Consider the following 15867-nt stretch of genomic DNA (forward strand, 5'->3'; position numbering starts at 1 on the left):
GCTGGACGTATGCAGAAAAGATGAATGGTGTCTGCATGGAATAACTACACACTACTTTTGGAATCCCAGGTTATTGAGGCATTAATATGAGACCAAGATCAATTATTTATGATTTTTTTTCCCCATCTCTTTTATATCCTGTGCAATTCAACAAAAATAACAATGAAATCCTGTTCACAGAAATGTTTTTAAATTTAAACTAATAACTTTCTTGCTCCTGAGTCTTCGATTGCCTCATTATATTAAAATTGGTCATATTTTTACTGTTCTACTTTGCAAACATTCTGCAACTCTATCAAATTGTGAGGAAATCTCTTGATTTTTCTTCTGTGAAGTCGTTCTTTGGATAATTTGTATGTTTCCTTGGTATGATCTTTATAGCAGATACTTGAAGGTTTTGGTCTCAAACTGTTCTGTAGAATTGATCATAAATCCGTCCGCCTTGAAACAAACCCTAATTCTATTCCAATGAAAGTAAACCCAGATCATAATGATGCCACCACCATGTTTAGCTGTGAGTCTGGGGTTCTTGTTAGTGATGTGTAGTGTTTCTGTGTTAAACATACATGTTGGAATTATTGCCCAAACGTTAAAGTTTAGTTATACTAAAATGCAGTTTTCCACAAGGTTTTGGGATTTTTTATTATACCTACATGTTTTCTTTGGAAGCAAAGGATTTAGTCCTCCAGCCGGACGTCATGGTCCACATATGTGTCACATGTAGAGGACAACAGTCAGTGAGAATTGCAGCAGCTCCTTTGGCTCTTTTACAGGCCCCCCAGTACAATTCACAACCTAATCTAAAACCTGACCCAAAACCCAAAAACAGCAGCTGTTTTTAGGAGGCCTGGACTTTGAGCCAGGGAGCAGTGGGTCCTCATAATATAAGTATTTGTTAGGAAAATGGGCCTTACAATGTGAGAAATGCWMACACACACACACACRCWCRCASRCACACGCAYACACACACACACACACACACGCACACACRCACMCACRCAYRCACACRCACACACAYGCATACACACACTACAGCCTCCACCAACTGAGTGAAGTTTACACAGTTCTGAAAGCATGTGCTCAGATCCAGCTCCTCCTAATCCCCTGCACAGCCAGCAGACGCTCTGTTCATCTGCAGACTCATCGTCCGTTCCTCATCATGTCTGTTTGTCCATCTGTGTCTTTACATTCTTCTCCTGTCCACTGTTTTACTTCCACACAGCCCTCAAAAAGATTTTAAACTTAAATTATTGTTCTTATGTACTTTTTTATTTTATTTTTAATACTTTAACAGCTGATTAGCTCATCATTTAGGTTTTTGCATGTCGTAAGTCCCTCCTGTGTAGTGCTGTTTCCGTTGGGAGCTCATTATCGCTGAGCATGAAGTTGACTGTCAGGGTCTCGGCTGATTTGCCGCATCCCGGCTCCCTGCTGCTGTCGAGCCCTGCTGACGGAGGGTGTTGTTGAGCAGTCCGTGTGTTTCTGTGGGTGGTGAGTGGGCTGGAGCTGCTTGAGTCGGAGTTGAGGGACTGTTCAGAACTCTCCGCTCTGGGGACCATCACAAAGCATTTTGCTCTGGCTGTGCATGTTGCTGTCTTGTTCCACCACAGTGACTTGCATCAGCAGCAGGGGACGGAAACTACTGATGTCGTACATGTTGAGATTGTTTTCTTCAGGTATTTATCATGTGTCTGGTGTTATTTTTAGTAATCTGTGCTGGTTTGTTTATTTATTGGTCGTAATAAGAATAAAAACAGCATTCTGGTAGTAGAGCTCATAAGATGCAAGGAATGGCTGTGATGACAGTGAAAGTTAGCATGTTTTATAATTCTGACAGATGTGTATGTTACAGCAGGGAGGCCAGCACCTTTAGATGTAAGCAGACATCGTCTTGAAAAGCAAATTCAGGGAAAATCACTGGTGTCTGACCTGAAGAAATGAACTCTTATTGCACCTGTCAGCATATTTATCTGCTTTGCTTACGCCACTGCTGTGACAAAACAAAGTATATTCTCATGTATTATTGATGTGGGATTTTTCTATACCTTTAAATCCCTAGATGAGTTTTGAATTATTGGTGCTCCTTCAGTGACTGCTGCATCCTAGGTGCACAAAGCAGTGTTATCACAGGTCCTTCCTCCCAGCAGCTGTTAGACTTGACCATTTTGTCCCCACAAATTGGAACAGGTGTTGACACTCCTGCTGTTATGTGAACACCCTCGCTGATATCTGTCTCTATATGCACCCTATATGCCCAAAAAGATGATATGGTCAAAATACTCACCTGCCTAATAATTATGCACAGTGTAATAGGCACTTTGTGATTTTTATCTGTGAAGGTGCTGTATAAATATATAAATATTATTGCATGTTGTATGTTTCACAGATGGTGGTAAGTTAAAAAGAAGAGCTTCATACAGTCTTATGGTTCTGTCATTATCCCCTCTTTCCACCCACACAAAGGAATTTGCAGAGCTTGTTTAGGCCAATTTTACAGTAGTCAATGTATTGTTCCTGGATAGTGTGTATAAAGACAAACTGTACATGTGTGTCTTAGAGCTAACATAGCCTGTGATGATGCATGGTGTGTGTGTGCAAGTTTTTGACTTTATCTACCCACTCAGCACAGTGGGGTGCCAAATTAGAGAAACTCTATGAGGATTTAATAGGATGAAAAGCTTTAGCCATTAATGTTTTATATGCTCTCAATCTTTAGCAGAAAAATGAACTTTAATGAAGATCCCTTATGAAGAAAAATAATTTTGGACTTGGTTTTCCCTCGCCCGGACGCGGGTCACCGGGGCCCCACTCTGGAGCCAGGCCTGGAGATGGGGCACGATGGCGAGCGCCTGGTGGCCGGGCTTTTACCCACGGAGCCTGGCCGGGCTCAGCCCGAAGAGGAGACGTGGGTCCCCCTTCCAATGGGCTCACCACCTGTCGGAGGGGCCAAAGGGGTCAGGTGCACTGTGTTATGGGCAGCGGCCGAGGGAGGGGACCCTGGCGGTCTGATCCTGGGCTGCAGAAGCTGGCTCTTGGGACGTGGAACGTCACCTCTCTGGTGGGGAAGGAACAGGAGCTAGTGTGTGAGGCTGAGAGGTTCCGGCTAGAAATAATCGGCCTCACCTCAACACATGGCTCTGGTTCTGGAACCAGTCTCCTTGAGAGAGGCTGGACGTACTTCCACTCTGGAGTTGCCCACGAGAGAGGCGCCGGGCAGGAGTGGGCATACTTGTTGCCCCCATCTCGGCGCCTGCACATTGGGGTTTACCCTGGTGAACGAGAGGGTAGCCTCCCTCCGCCTACGGGTGGGGGGACGGGTTCTGACTGTTGTCTGTGCTTACGGGCCAAACAGCAGTTCAGATTACCCACCCTTCTTAGAGTCTTTAGAGGGGGTACTGGAGAGTGTCTGTGGAAAACACCAGTTCACTGTACTGTGCCTTGTAGGCCTGTCTGGACTGTGACTGGCTCATCAGCCTGTTAATCATGGTTGACACCAACCTATCAGAGTCTTAATGTGTTGGAACTTTCTAGAACGTTTTTGTTTTTGCAGTAGTTCAACAGCTTAGCAACTGTATTATCAAAGAGGAGTTATAAGTGTGATGTTTACTGATTGCTTAGTTTTGTTTGCATCAAGAATTGTAAGTTGAGCGACAATAAAAAGACGCCACATCTTTGAACGGAATCCTGCAGTTTTTTTCCGATACAAATCACCACACCCTTTAATTCAGTGCCCCTCCTGGGGACTCCGTTGTTCTACTGGGGGGACTTCAACACTCACGTGGGCAATGACAGTGAGATCTGGAGGGGCGTGGTTGGGAGGAACTGCCCCCCCGATCTGAACTCGAGTGGTGTTCTGTTGTTGGACTWATGTGCTCGTCACGGATTGTCCATCACAAACACCATGTTCAGGCATAAGGGTGTCCATATGTGCAATTGGCACCAGGACACCCTAGGCCACAGTTCGATGATCGATTTTGTCATTGTTTCATCGGATCTGCGGCCGTATGTCTTGGACACTCGGGTGAAGAGAGGTGYGGAGCTGTCCACTGACCACTACCTGGTGGTGAGTTGGCTCCGGTGGTGGGGGAGAAAGCCGGTCARACCTGGCAGGCCCAAACGTGTAGCGAGGGTCTGCTGGGAACGTCTGGCAGAGTCCCCTGTGAGACGGAGCTTTAACAAACAAAGAGTTAGTCTTAAGCAAACCAATTAAACTTTAAGTTGATATAAATATATATGTTAACCAAATGTGCGCGCTAACAAAAAGAACAAATGTATCCAAATCAACTAATAAATGTTTTACTGAAACTAAAGTGTTGTGTTTGTATGAAAAAATAAATTGTGCATAAGAGTTGCCAACTTCTGACTTCAGAGTGTGGCCATGGATTTGGCCATCATAGTGGATATTTAAAGAAGAAAGAAAAGTAACAAATGTCTAAAATCATTTTATTTCAAAGCTCCAAATCAGCAGAATTAGTTTGGCTTTGGGGTCAAAAATTTGGAAGATTAAGCATTATGGATAGTTCACAATCATCAGGACTTATTGTTAATGTAAGTTAAATAACTTAAGCAAACAAAATCCTAGACATCTGTCAGTGTGAAAATGGCTAACATGCATTTTCTGAGGCTCTGTGACCAGAAAGGGATGGGAAATGTAGCAAAAATATGATATCACAGTTTTTCAACTCTGACTGATGATTTATCACAATCCTGCTACATAAAAGGCCAGAGAGCATTTCTTAAAAGATTTTAATCAGTTTAAACAGTTTGGTGAAGCCACACTGCCTCAGTCTCTCAAATTCTGTCAAAGCTGTCATATTTAACAAACACAGCTTTTTCTGAATGAAGTCATGTTGGTCATTAGCAGGATGTGTGTACTGTAACTCTCTGCAGGTCCTCACAAGTAAATTCACAGACATGTGAAACTGAGTTCAGTCCTTGTCTCAACAGTTTCTGTGAGGGAACATACTTGTGTTTGTGTCATAATGTGTGTTTGATGGTGGATCCAAACGTGGAATGGCAGAGACATCGCGCAAATAAAAAAAATGTTTTATAAAAAAATGATGGACAAACTTAACAAAAATCACAGGAGCCAGAGCAGAAAAAAACCATAAGTACAATAAACTCAAATATAAAAATCAAAAATCCGATTAATAAATCTTGCAGGACAATCTGTAAAAATACAGACAGAGGAGTATCTTCATTCGACTCTTGCTCAGACTGGTCATGCAATTTTTGCTTAATTTTTTTATTCTGTTTTTCTTTATTTCTTGAAATGAGATTTTCTGAATTTTCAAAGAACTAATCTTTTTATTTAAGTATTGTAAAATGGCATCTTGAATTATTTATTTTGTATTTTGCTTTGCAAACAGTCACTCTACAGATTTCACTAAAATAAATCAGAAGAATCCAGCGGATCTCTCAAAATTTCCAGGGTAGGTGAGTAGAAGAGGGTTCCAATGGATCATTCTAATTAACTGCTTGGGTTTCAGCAACACACAAAATAGAAACCAGAGTGTTCCTAGAACCATCTGGAGGTTGTTTCAATCAAAAAAATGAAAATAAAATGACAGGAAAAGTTTGTCCAGCTGGAGAGGCAAGCATACAGAAACTCCTCTGCTGAAACAAATCTTCCTCTGCTGGAAGGAGGACGTGTTTTATCCCCCATCCATTCCTCCAGTGAGTGCTGCCACTGCCAGCTGCCTCCTACAAAAATCCTTACATCCATCACACCAGCCTCCTTTCACTGAAATTATCCATCCATCTGGATGAATCCAGACTGTAGTGGTGGAAAATCTGTTTGTTTGTTGAAATGCTAAAATATTACAGCATAAGGCTCAGATCTACTATCTGCAAATAAACACACACCTGGTAGGTCCCAGTCTCCCCAGTGCTTCCTGTTTTCAATAAGAGCATCGGCTGTCAGCAACGGACGGAAGATGTGTTAGGGTGGGGGATAAGCAGCAGGGGTGGGGAGAGGCAGACAAAGAATAGGAAGCAACCCAAGGAAGAATGAAAAGAAGAGAGATTAAACTCTGCCAAACAAAGAGGCATGTAGAAGTGAGACAGGGAAAACTGGAATACCACCGGACAAGGGGAGGGAGAAATGAGATGCTGGATTAGAGACACATGAATAGTTGAGTCCCTTGTTGCTCTGCCTTCCTACTTCTCTGAAAATCATATTCTCCATTTTTTCCCTCTTTCCCTTTTGTTCACCAGTCAAATCTGATATCGAGGGAGCCAAAAGTGAGGCTAGTCATCCTACAGAAGACGGATTTATGTCACGCAGTCTAACTTCACATGATGCTGGCCCACAGGGACTCTGGTCTAGATGTTTGCTCCATGGTTCATACTGAAACATAGACTTTGACATTGATGTGGGTAATAGTTCCACTGATGGGACATCTCACACAGAAGTCACACACACACACACACACACACACACACACACACACACACACACACACACACACTGGAGGAGCATGCCTGAATAAATCTGAAATCAGGAACTCTGATATAATCTTGATCCGCTGGATCGACTCCTCAGTGGAGAAAAATCCACACACACACACGCACACACACACACACACACACACACACACACACACACACACACACACACACAAATGCACACGCACACACGAAAGAAAAAAAACTGAATGCTATACATTTTGTTGCAATTTTGGAAATAAAACAAAGCCACCGAAATTTGCTTGTATTATTTAAATTTACATATTTATTCTTGTAATCCAAAATAAACTAGTTTATATATATTTGTATATATTTTTTGGCCTAAAATTGCATCACTGCATAATATTCTCACTGATATTTCACACGCATAGACAGAACTCAATTGCTCTAACTCTAACCTAACTCTGTAAAGAAAATTTAAGTGTAATACATGCCTGATGTGCACTCGCATGATTGGCTTCACAAGTTGTTGTTTTTTTATTTGTTTAATTCATGAAATTACTTTAGATTCAGAAACATTTGACCTTTTAGAAAATGCTTTTTTATCTCCAAAACGATGAGTTAAAGTAAAGCATCATTTGGAAGAAGCTGGGTGAACTAATGAATGGGAAATAAATGGAGGTGAACAATATTCTGAACTTTAATCTTGAAGAATATCAGGAAGCTGTTTCTGTCAGCCTTTGGAAATGCAGGAATGAAATGAGCTTTAGGACAAACAATCTTACTGCATCAAACCAAATCTCACATTTGTTTTTGTTTAAGGATCAATATTATATTGGACCTTTAAAAGAAACTCCTGGTAGCAAATATGGTTTACTGTCAGCAGCCAAAATGTGAATATTGGTCTCTGGCCAGTTTGTCTGCTACAACAGCTACATATGTTCTCAGGACGTTTACCATAAGTCCTTACATCTGGCCCATGATGCTAAATTCCTGGAGTTATATTGTTTCTGCTTGTTCATGTTAGATACATGTTACAGCAGTGTTTAAGTCAGAGACCACACAGTTTCATATTTTCTAATTTTAATAACACATTTATTGTCTCAAAGAAAGCTGAACTTTCTCACTCATCTGTGGGAGGAGCAGAGGAGAGGTCATCTTCAGGTAACCAGCAGATCCTGTCACAATCAGAGGCTCTCGGGAAAACACCAGGCTTTTCTGCCCTCACTTTATTTCAAGCATTTCCCTGGTGATGTTATTCTAATGAGCAGAACTCATATCTGTGTGGTTATGAAGACGGGAATGTTTCACATCTGGAGTTGTAGAGAAAACACTACATGAACAAATGTATGAGCAGATACACCTTGCTGTGTGTGCACCATGCTAACCATGGAGGAAAGCAGACTTGATTGCGCGCATGTGTGTGCATGTGTATATGTGTGTGTGGGTGTATTCATGTGCAGAGTGTTTTACTCCTCTACTACCCCTTCCAGGCTATTGGGGTCATTAAGCTGTGAGTAGTTAATTAAATCTAGCAGAGGTGATTATGGCTGAGTGTTTCCAGTGTGTCAGTACATGAAACGATTAACATGGATCTGTTAAACTTCAGCTGTACTAAATTTATCCATTTTTCCCTCTATTCCAATCACCACATTTTATTGCCTGTTTATTGGTACAACATGTATCAGTAATGCAGTTCATAAGAAAGCAACATAAATTCAATACATTGAACATTGATTTAGGATAACTGATTTATGTCAGTTACTTTTGTCAACCATGAATAGAGTTCAGTATTTCATAAATACAGTTTTACATCATGACAGTTTAGGAATCAAAAAGATATTCAGAATTGTGCTTTTATTTATTTTTTTCCATGACTGATTAAATTGATCCCTCCTTTCAAATATTGCAGATTGCAAAAACCAAGTCTTCCTACTTTGAAGCAGTACATTAAGAAATTTGAATGAGTTAAATTTGAATTCATTTTCATTTCAGCTTCTTTCTTTTCATAAAATAATCTAAGTTAATGGTGAAAAAGGTCCTGATTATTCCAGGAGTCAATGCTTTTTGATGTGTTCAACAGAACAAACTATACTGTACTGACAAAATCATTGCATCAATATCAATAACAGGTATCGGACATCAAGGATTGCAACAACCCTAATGAATATAGATAAATGCTGTGTGCTTGTTCAGAAAGATGCTGGTCGTATCTACAGCAAAAATAAGTTCTTAAAAATAGCCAGCATGCATTTCTTGCAAAAGGCGCAACTAAAGTAGGATCTCAGCAGCTCAGCCCTCTCTTCCCTACCTGGAAACTCTTTTCTCTTCCCATCTGGACAGCTATGCTTAAAAAGTGCGGCCCTTCATTGGCCACGGCCGTGCTAGCAGGTCGTTTTCTTGCTAATGAGGTGAGTCAGGGGAGTAAATGAGGAGGGAGTGAGAGCTGGGGTAATACGTCAAGAAGAGACACAGGCAAATAGGATGAGAGAATGAAGACAAGAGAGAGAATGAGGGAGAGGAGATGACGGCCTTGCAGTCCTCAGCAGAGGTATTCAATGATTCATGGACTTAGTGATATCAGTGGATCTGCGATAGTGAGACACACACAAACCCAGTTAGGTTCAAATATGAAAGCTAAAAGCCCTGCTGTCCTCTGTTTGTGTTTAAATAGAGCGAGCTAAAGAGAAAGTGTTATGTTTGGCTTTTTGTCTTGTTTTGAAAGGCAAAGCTTGTTTGTGAAGAAATGAGGTAAAAGCAAAGGTTTGAGCTGCGTCTCTGTCCCAGCGGGCAGCCTAAGGAGATGCTTGGGGATTGTGTCCTCCAGCATAAACATCTGTTTTCTCTTTTTTGTGAAGCCCACAGCAGCAGCTTGGTACATTACCATAATCCTTAGCTTGCTCCACACTTCTCCTCTGAGTTAACACACATCCCTGCACCAGTGTAATCCCTTACCTGATAAAAACATCATAATGCTTGAGCACGGTTATTATCCATGAATTACATTCAGTTATTTTCTGTTTTTCACATCAAACATGGAAGTACGGCTGATTTCCTGTCAAAGATAATCTGGGCGCATATGTCTACAGTTTGTAAACACATTTCCTGAAAACTATGACAAATACTAATCACCCATTATACTGCAAAAAAACAAAAAAACTTTTCTGATGTCCACAAGAGAATCACATCATGATTGACAATGCAAAACCGAAATTATGCTGCAGATATTTTAACTGGATATTTTTATTGTTAGCTGACAAAATGGCTGCCAAAACTGTCAGTGGTTGTTTTTACTCCTTTTACTCTGTCCCACAGGAGGCCAGAAATACTGGAACTTCCTTTTGGAACATCATCATGAAGAAGAAAAATCTTAACATCACTGAGCCAAAATGGCCACTAGCGTTTCTTCGTTTGACACCTGTTATCAATTATTTAGCTCCATCACATGCACTCTTCCATCCCAATCACGGATATAAGATTGTGATGGAATCTTCTATCCCAGTTGGTATTGTATGTCTTCTATCACTTGATACAAGACAGAGCAGGATGTTGGGACAAGTCCCATCTACTATTACAAACACAGCTCTGGCCTATCAGCTCTGAGGCTGATTCTTGCACTACATCCAATTAAAGTCCTGCCATAAGAATGACTGGAATATGAAGGTGAACAGGAAATGGGTTTCATAAACCATGAGTGTAAAGCATGTTTATTTCTGCAATGTGAATGTGTTACCTGACCTCATGGGGTGTGTTGATATACAAGTCAAGTAAGATGTTCTTCTCAGAGACTTCAGACCCAACCCTCCAACAGTTCCAAACATGCCACACTTGCTCACTCTATTTCTAATAGTTCCCACACTTAATATTTAACATGTTAACTGAGATGGAACTCTGATTTGTTTTTCTTTTCTGGGAGTTAATTTGGGAATGACACAATCTGATAGTATGATCTTGCTGTGATGTCTTTTTCTCAAAGTGGTAAAAACTACCTGTGAAAAATCTCTGTGAAGAAAAATTAATTTATTTGGAATTGCTTTTAAGGACTAACGGGCAGCAGCAGATGTTTCTCGATGTTGTTATTAAGTTATCTCAGATTCAACAGCTCCAAACAAGCTTTGCTTTTATTGAAGTTACTGAGTCCATTTTGTTCTTTGTGGTCTAAATTATTTTTGTAAATATATTTTGCTTTTGTTCTGTTAATCAAATAATACTTTTGAAATTTTATGGGCAAGATTATTATTATTTTATCTAAATAAAAATGGCATTCAAACCTTTTTTCTGGCTGTGTGTACATTTGCTAACCCTGTCCTGTTGCCAACACTCGTCTGTCTTCTAACATTTCCGAGTCCATTCATGGAAACATTTTATCATGGTTCATTCATGATTTGTTCAGATGAATTACTTTATGCAACTCATGCCTTTTTCTTTTTCTGCTGTTACTTCATTCCTTCCTTTACTCTGGAACTAAGGAGCATCAGTTACACTGCTGAGCTCATTCCATTTAATTTAGATGTCCATGTAAAGATGGACATAAATATTGCATTTCTGTAGCCTATTAATATGCTGAGCCCAGTCTAAATGTTTTAATATTCGCTGTGTAAATTATTGAAAGTGTATTCTCGGGCCACTTCGGATAATTTGACAGAACTGTTTAGTCCTGGATAAGGATCCAGGACTAAACAGTTTACACAGAGATAAAAATGTAATTAAGAGCTGCTGCAGAACCATCATGGTCCTTTGCCTGGACATGACCAGTCCTCTGCACCTGTGACCTCCACATTACCATCCACAGCTGCTCTAAATGGATGGATATATTATTTTGCCAGCCCAACTTGCTTTTTTCTCTAAGTTTCTTGAGCCCCTACACACACCCCTCCACGCAGACACACACGCACACACACACACACCGGATATTATTCTAAAAAATCCTCATCTGATGTTCCATTAGACACAGATGCCACTGCAGCTCCGGCGATAAAGTTGGCGTTTCAAGTGACTGAGCTCAGCAATTTATTAAAAGCCGGTTGAACGCCGGCAGTGACAGACGCTGTCGCCTGCCGTTGTACACACACGTGCGCTGTGTGTTGTGGCTGAAGATGGATCGGAGTACAGATTGTAAGTGACATGTTAATTTCTTCTCCGTCACTCACGGCCGAGGCATGAGCTCCTGCAGTAAAGGAATGGCATGCTGAGCCATAAAGGATTTCTTCCTCCTCTGTTCTTTCCTCACATATCCCTTTTTCTCTCCTCTTCTTCCTGTCATGGTCCATTCCATCACTGTTCAGGATCAAAGAAATGTTTCATTTATCTTTTTGCCACATGGCTGCAAACTACTTAATGTTCTAAAGCGTGCTCTTCATATGACCACATGCATGTTTTTAAAGTCAAGGGCAGACTACATGCCTGGACACCGAGAGGACACGTCCCTCATGTCAGAACTGTCCTGTAAGATGCTGGTCAGTGTTACCAGTCAGCCTTGATGAAATCTGAAAATCACTAAGTGACTGAGGGGAGTTCAGCTCAGACACACACACACAGAGGAATGCTGCTTTACACCAGCTGTCTCCCATTTCTCTAATGCACTTCTTTCATGTGAGCTGTTTTTTTCTGAGTGCTTTCCTCTTTATTGTATTTCAGTTTAAGGTCTTAAAACTGTACATTACATTCGGCTCAGATCCTGATTTTGATGCTGTGTTTGTGTTTCAGATGGATGTGTGATAGTTGGAGATATTTCATGTGTTGTAGTCAAATAAGTGTGTGTCGATATGCTGTGTTTAGTTTTGGATTCTTGATATTTTTGTGTTTGCTTTGATGATGATATTATGGGTCATAAATATAAATGTCAACATCCTGCAGCCTTTGACTGAGACCATGTCTGTTACAATCTTTATATGAAACTGAATTATTTCCACTCACTCTGTGTGTTTGTGTGTGTGCGTGTGTGTGTGTGTGTGTGTGTGCGCGTGTGTGTGTGTGTGTGCGTGCGTGCGTGTGTGTATGTGCGTGTGCAGGCAACCATGGTACTACGGCTGGGGCTTCAACTTGCCGCGAGGTCAGGCTCTTCTCGACAAATGGAACCAGATTCCAGACAACACGGACATCCTGGTCACACATTGCCCCCCACTGGGTGAGATATGCATTACAGTGTGGCCCCCCATTCCCTCCCTCAAGGGACACACACATGCACACGCACAAACCCTCAACCTAAGCTCAATTCACAACACAGCTCTCACCTTAACCTCTAATCCCCATGAATACTGGGGGTTCAATGTCATTTGTTAATTTTCTGCTTACACTGTAAAGAATGACATATTTCATAATTCTACTTCCAGATGATATTTTCAGTAAGTCAGGGTGTGATTACTTTTCACTGTGGCTGCATAGAAACTCTGTTTAGGACGCGTTTCCTCAGGTAAAGGTGTGCTGATGAGTCACTTTTCAGTTAGCAAATGTTTGGGTTCAACTTGTTCTGAGTTCTGCAAATGCTTCCCCCTTCACACACACAAACACACATGCGCACACACACACACACACATCACACACGCACACACACACACACACGCACACACACACACATGCACACACACGCGCACACACACGCACACACACGCACACACGCACACACACACACACACACACGTACGCACGCATGCCCACCCTACTGGAATAGCCTTATTTACAAGCATGTTAGGAACCTCGGAGCTCACCTTTCAGCTGCTAACCACTGTACCACACATTCCCATCACAGAGCAAAATGCTTAACAAACAGATGCTGGATCGCAGGCTGACTGAGATCTTGCTCACACACATACTAGTGCACACACACTTTCACACCTCATCTCCTGCTGCAGCTGTGCTGCTCCAACAACTGTTTATGATTGATTTCTATGTCTGCATCTCTGCTTTGAACACTATGATTTATTTTTCACTCGGCTTAGCCGACTGTCTCCAACTATCTGATCACAAGCCACCAGCATATGGAGCAGCTCCAGCAGGCTACTTGTGCATGACACATTTTCACTCAGATGCAAAAGCTGGGAGGAAGGGGGGAAATGATGCTGATGACATAAACTTTTCAAATGTTTTAATCTCTTAGTAAAAAAAGAAATTAAAACATGTACGAAAGAATTGATGAAGAACAAAGCAGAGTGAGCAAGACATTGGCAGAGCAGTGCTCCTTTCTATATTTTAGGAGGTGAGATAAAACAGTTTATCTGAGGGCAAAGATAAAGATATGGCCCCTTTGTCTGGCTGTGAGAACGAAGCCAACATCACAAAGAGACTAAGTGAGAGTGAGACAAACAGAGGAGCAATCCCTGCCCAAACAGCAGCTGCTTTAAACAAGAGGCACATTACAGTGAAACCCCCGGATCCCTCAGATATTCTCACTTCACTTCCACTACAAGAACAACAATAAACTATTCTATGTTGATTAAAATGTTTTCCCCCATATATACGTTGGCTTAATGGGTCAAGAAATCAGATTGATTCACTTATTGAACTCAAGCAACTTAACAACACAGTAAAATGTTGAAAGCCGTGTTCCCATATGGCTGCAGAATGGTTTTACTGGTTTCCCCGTGCTGGGAAAACAGCTGAAATAGGAACCAGGTGGGTGACTCTGAGGAAATACTGATTTAGAACTTTTCAAAGATTAACTTAGATGCTTGATATTATATTTTATTACAATGTAGACCATTTGTTCATTTAAACATTTATTTGCAATTAAATACATTTTGAAATGTTTTTATGAAGCTTGTGAAAACCTCTTTACTGCAGCAGTCTGAAAACATTTACACTAAGAGGAATAATGATTGGACTTTTCAGACATCTTATGGAATTTTTAGTTGCTTTCAGGTTCAGATTGTCTGTATAAGTGAATTTTCACTGCAGAAGAAAGCAGGTGTAAAACTACAGGAGTTCAGAACCAATAAAATACTATTTCTTTTCTTCAAATTCTGGTGATTCTGGTGATAGGAATGACACAAACCCAAAAAATGTGAATTTCTGTCAAACACAAAGATGATGTTGCCTTCTGTCTGTGGTCTTATACAAAAAATTAAATACGTTTCCTGCAATATGACATGTGAAATGGGTGTGAATAAGTTTGCATTGATCTGCAGATTGTGGGGAATTTATCCATTCTCCATGCTGAGTTCTTGATGTTCAACTTTGGAGATTTTAACCACTGCAGTTTAAACAAGTTTCTGCCTGTTTTTTTCCATTACGTGACGAGCAGTACAAGGAACTCTAACATCTTAGATAAATGTTATGGCAATATTAAGGATGCATGTTCAAGCTAGAGCTAGACCACCTCTTGGCAATTCAGATCATAATGTGGTTCATTTACTCCCTGCATATTGGTCCGTTTTTAAGTCAAATAAGCCTGAGCTCCACCAGGTGAGGGTGTGGTCCCAGGAAAAAATGGAGGAGTTGAGTTGCTGCTTCCTTAGTACAAACTGGGAAATATTTTCTTGGATACAAATCTCAACTGTGTCATTGAGGCAATTACTGCCTACATCTCCTTCTGTGTGGACTATTATACCCCAAAAGACAGTAAAGAGGTATCAAAATAACAAACGATATATAACAAAGGAAATAAGGGAGTCCATTGCCAGGAAAATATCTGCCTTTAAGGCAAGGGACAAGGCTGGTGTTAGAGCAGCACAAAAGGCTTGTCAGGATCAATCAGCTGCTGAGAACAGCACGGTGGCAGCATAAGGAACGAGTGGAACGTAAACTGTCTGACTCAAACACCAAGGGAATGTGGGATTCTATCCAAGCCATGACCAATATGGCTTCCAAGTGGAAGGCCCTAGCTGCACTAAATGAGAACGCAAAAGCAAACAACTTAAACAGTTTCTTTTTACGGTTTGAAACTGAAGATTTTAAGGAGTGTTGGCAAATATTAGAGAAAGTAAATTGTGGAGCTGAGAGCAGAATTGTAATTGATTTACAGTCAGTGCTTAGCAGGGGCGCAGTATAGGGGGGGGGAAAGTGATGACAATTCTAGGGGCCCTGACCAACAGGGGGCCCTCCACAATTTAATTATTTATTTTTTGTTCATGGAAATAAAAATAAAAATCAAGGCCCTGTCAATTTCAAAATGAATCATATTGTATTTTCTTTTTTTTTTTTTTTTACATTTTTTATTTAGAAAGACAGATTTCCATTACAATCGCTAATTACAACTTAACCCATTTAAGGTTGTGCATAAGGATAGAGGCAGAGAGTCAAAGTAATTTCTTACATACATACTGCCTTTCTGGTATTTTTTTTTACAGACTGTTACTAATTTTAGTTGTGAACGATAACAAAAATGAACAACATTGRACAAAAATGGGGATTGCACCAACTCGAGCCATAAAGACCACATGAACATAAAAGGGCGGGACACATAATTCACAAGAATAATCAAATGAAGTCAGATCTAATTGGTTTTACATACTCAGTCCATTT

General features: G+C 40.8%; 1 protein-coding gene across 1 annotated transcript in view; it reads left to right on the forward strand.

Annotated features, from left to right (window-relative positions):
* mpped1 (metallophosphoesterase domain containing 1) overlaps window positions 1-15867 on the forward strand; it is a 91617-nt gene that overhangs the window by 62200 nt on the left and 13550 nt on the right. Inside the window, exon 5 of the mRNA XM_008401555.2 lies at window positions 12420-12535. Within this exon, the coding sequence (XP_008399777.1) occupies window positions 12420-12535 (116 nt within the window). The remainder of the gene's footprint in view (window positions 1-12419; window positions 12536-15867) is intronic.

Source organism: Poecilia reticulata, linkage group LG23 (genome assembly GCF_000633615.1).
Source record: "Poecilia reticulata strain Guanapo linkage group LG23, Guppy_female_1.0+MT, whole genome shotgun sequence".
NCBI classification, from domain to species: Eukaryota; Metazoa; Chordata; class Actinopteri; order Cyprinodontiformes; family Poeciliidae; genus Poecilia; species Poecilia reticulata.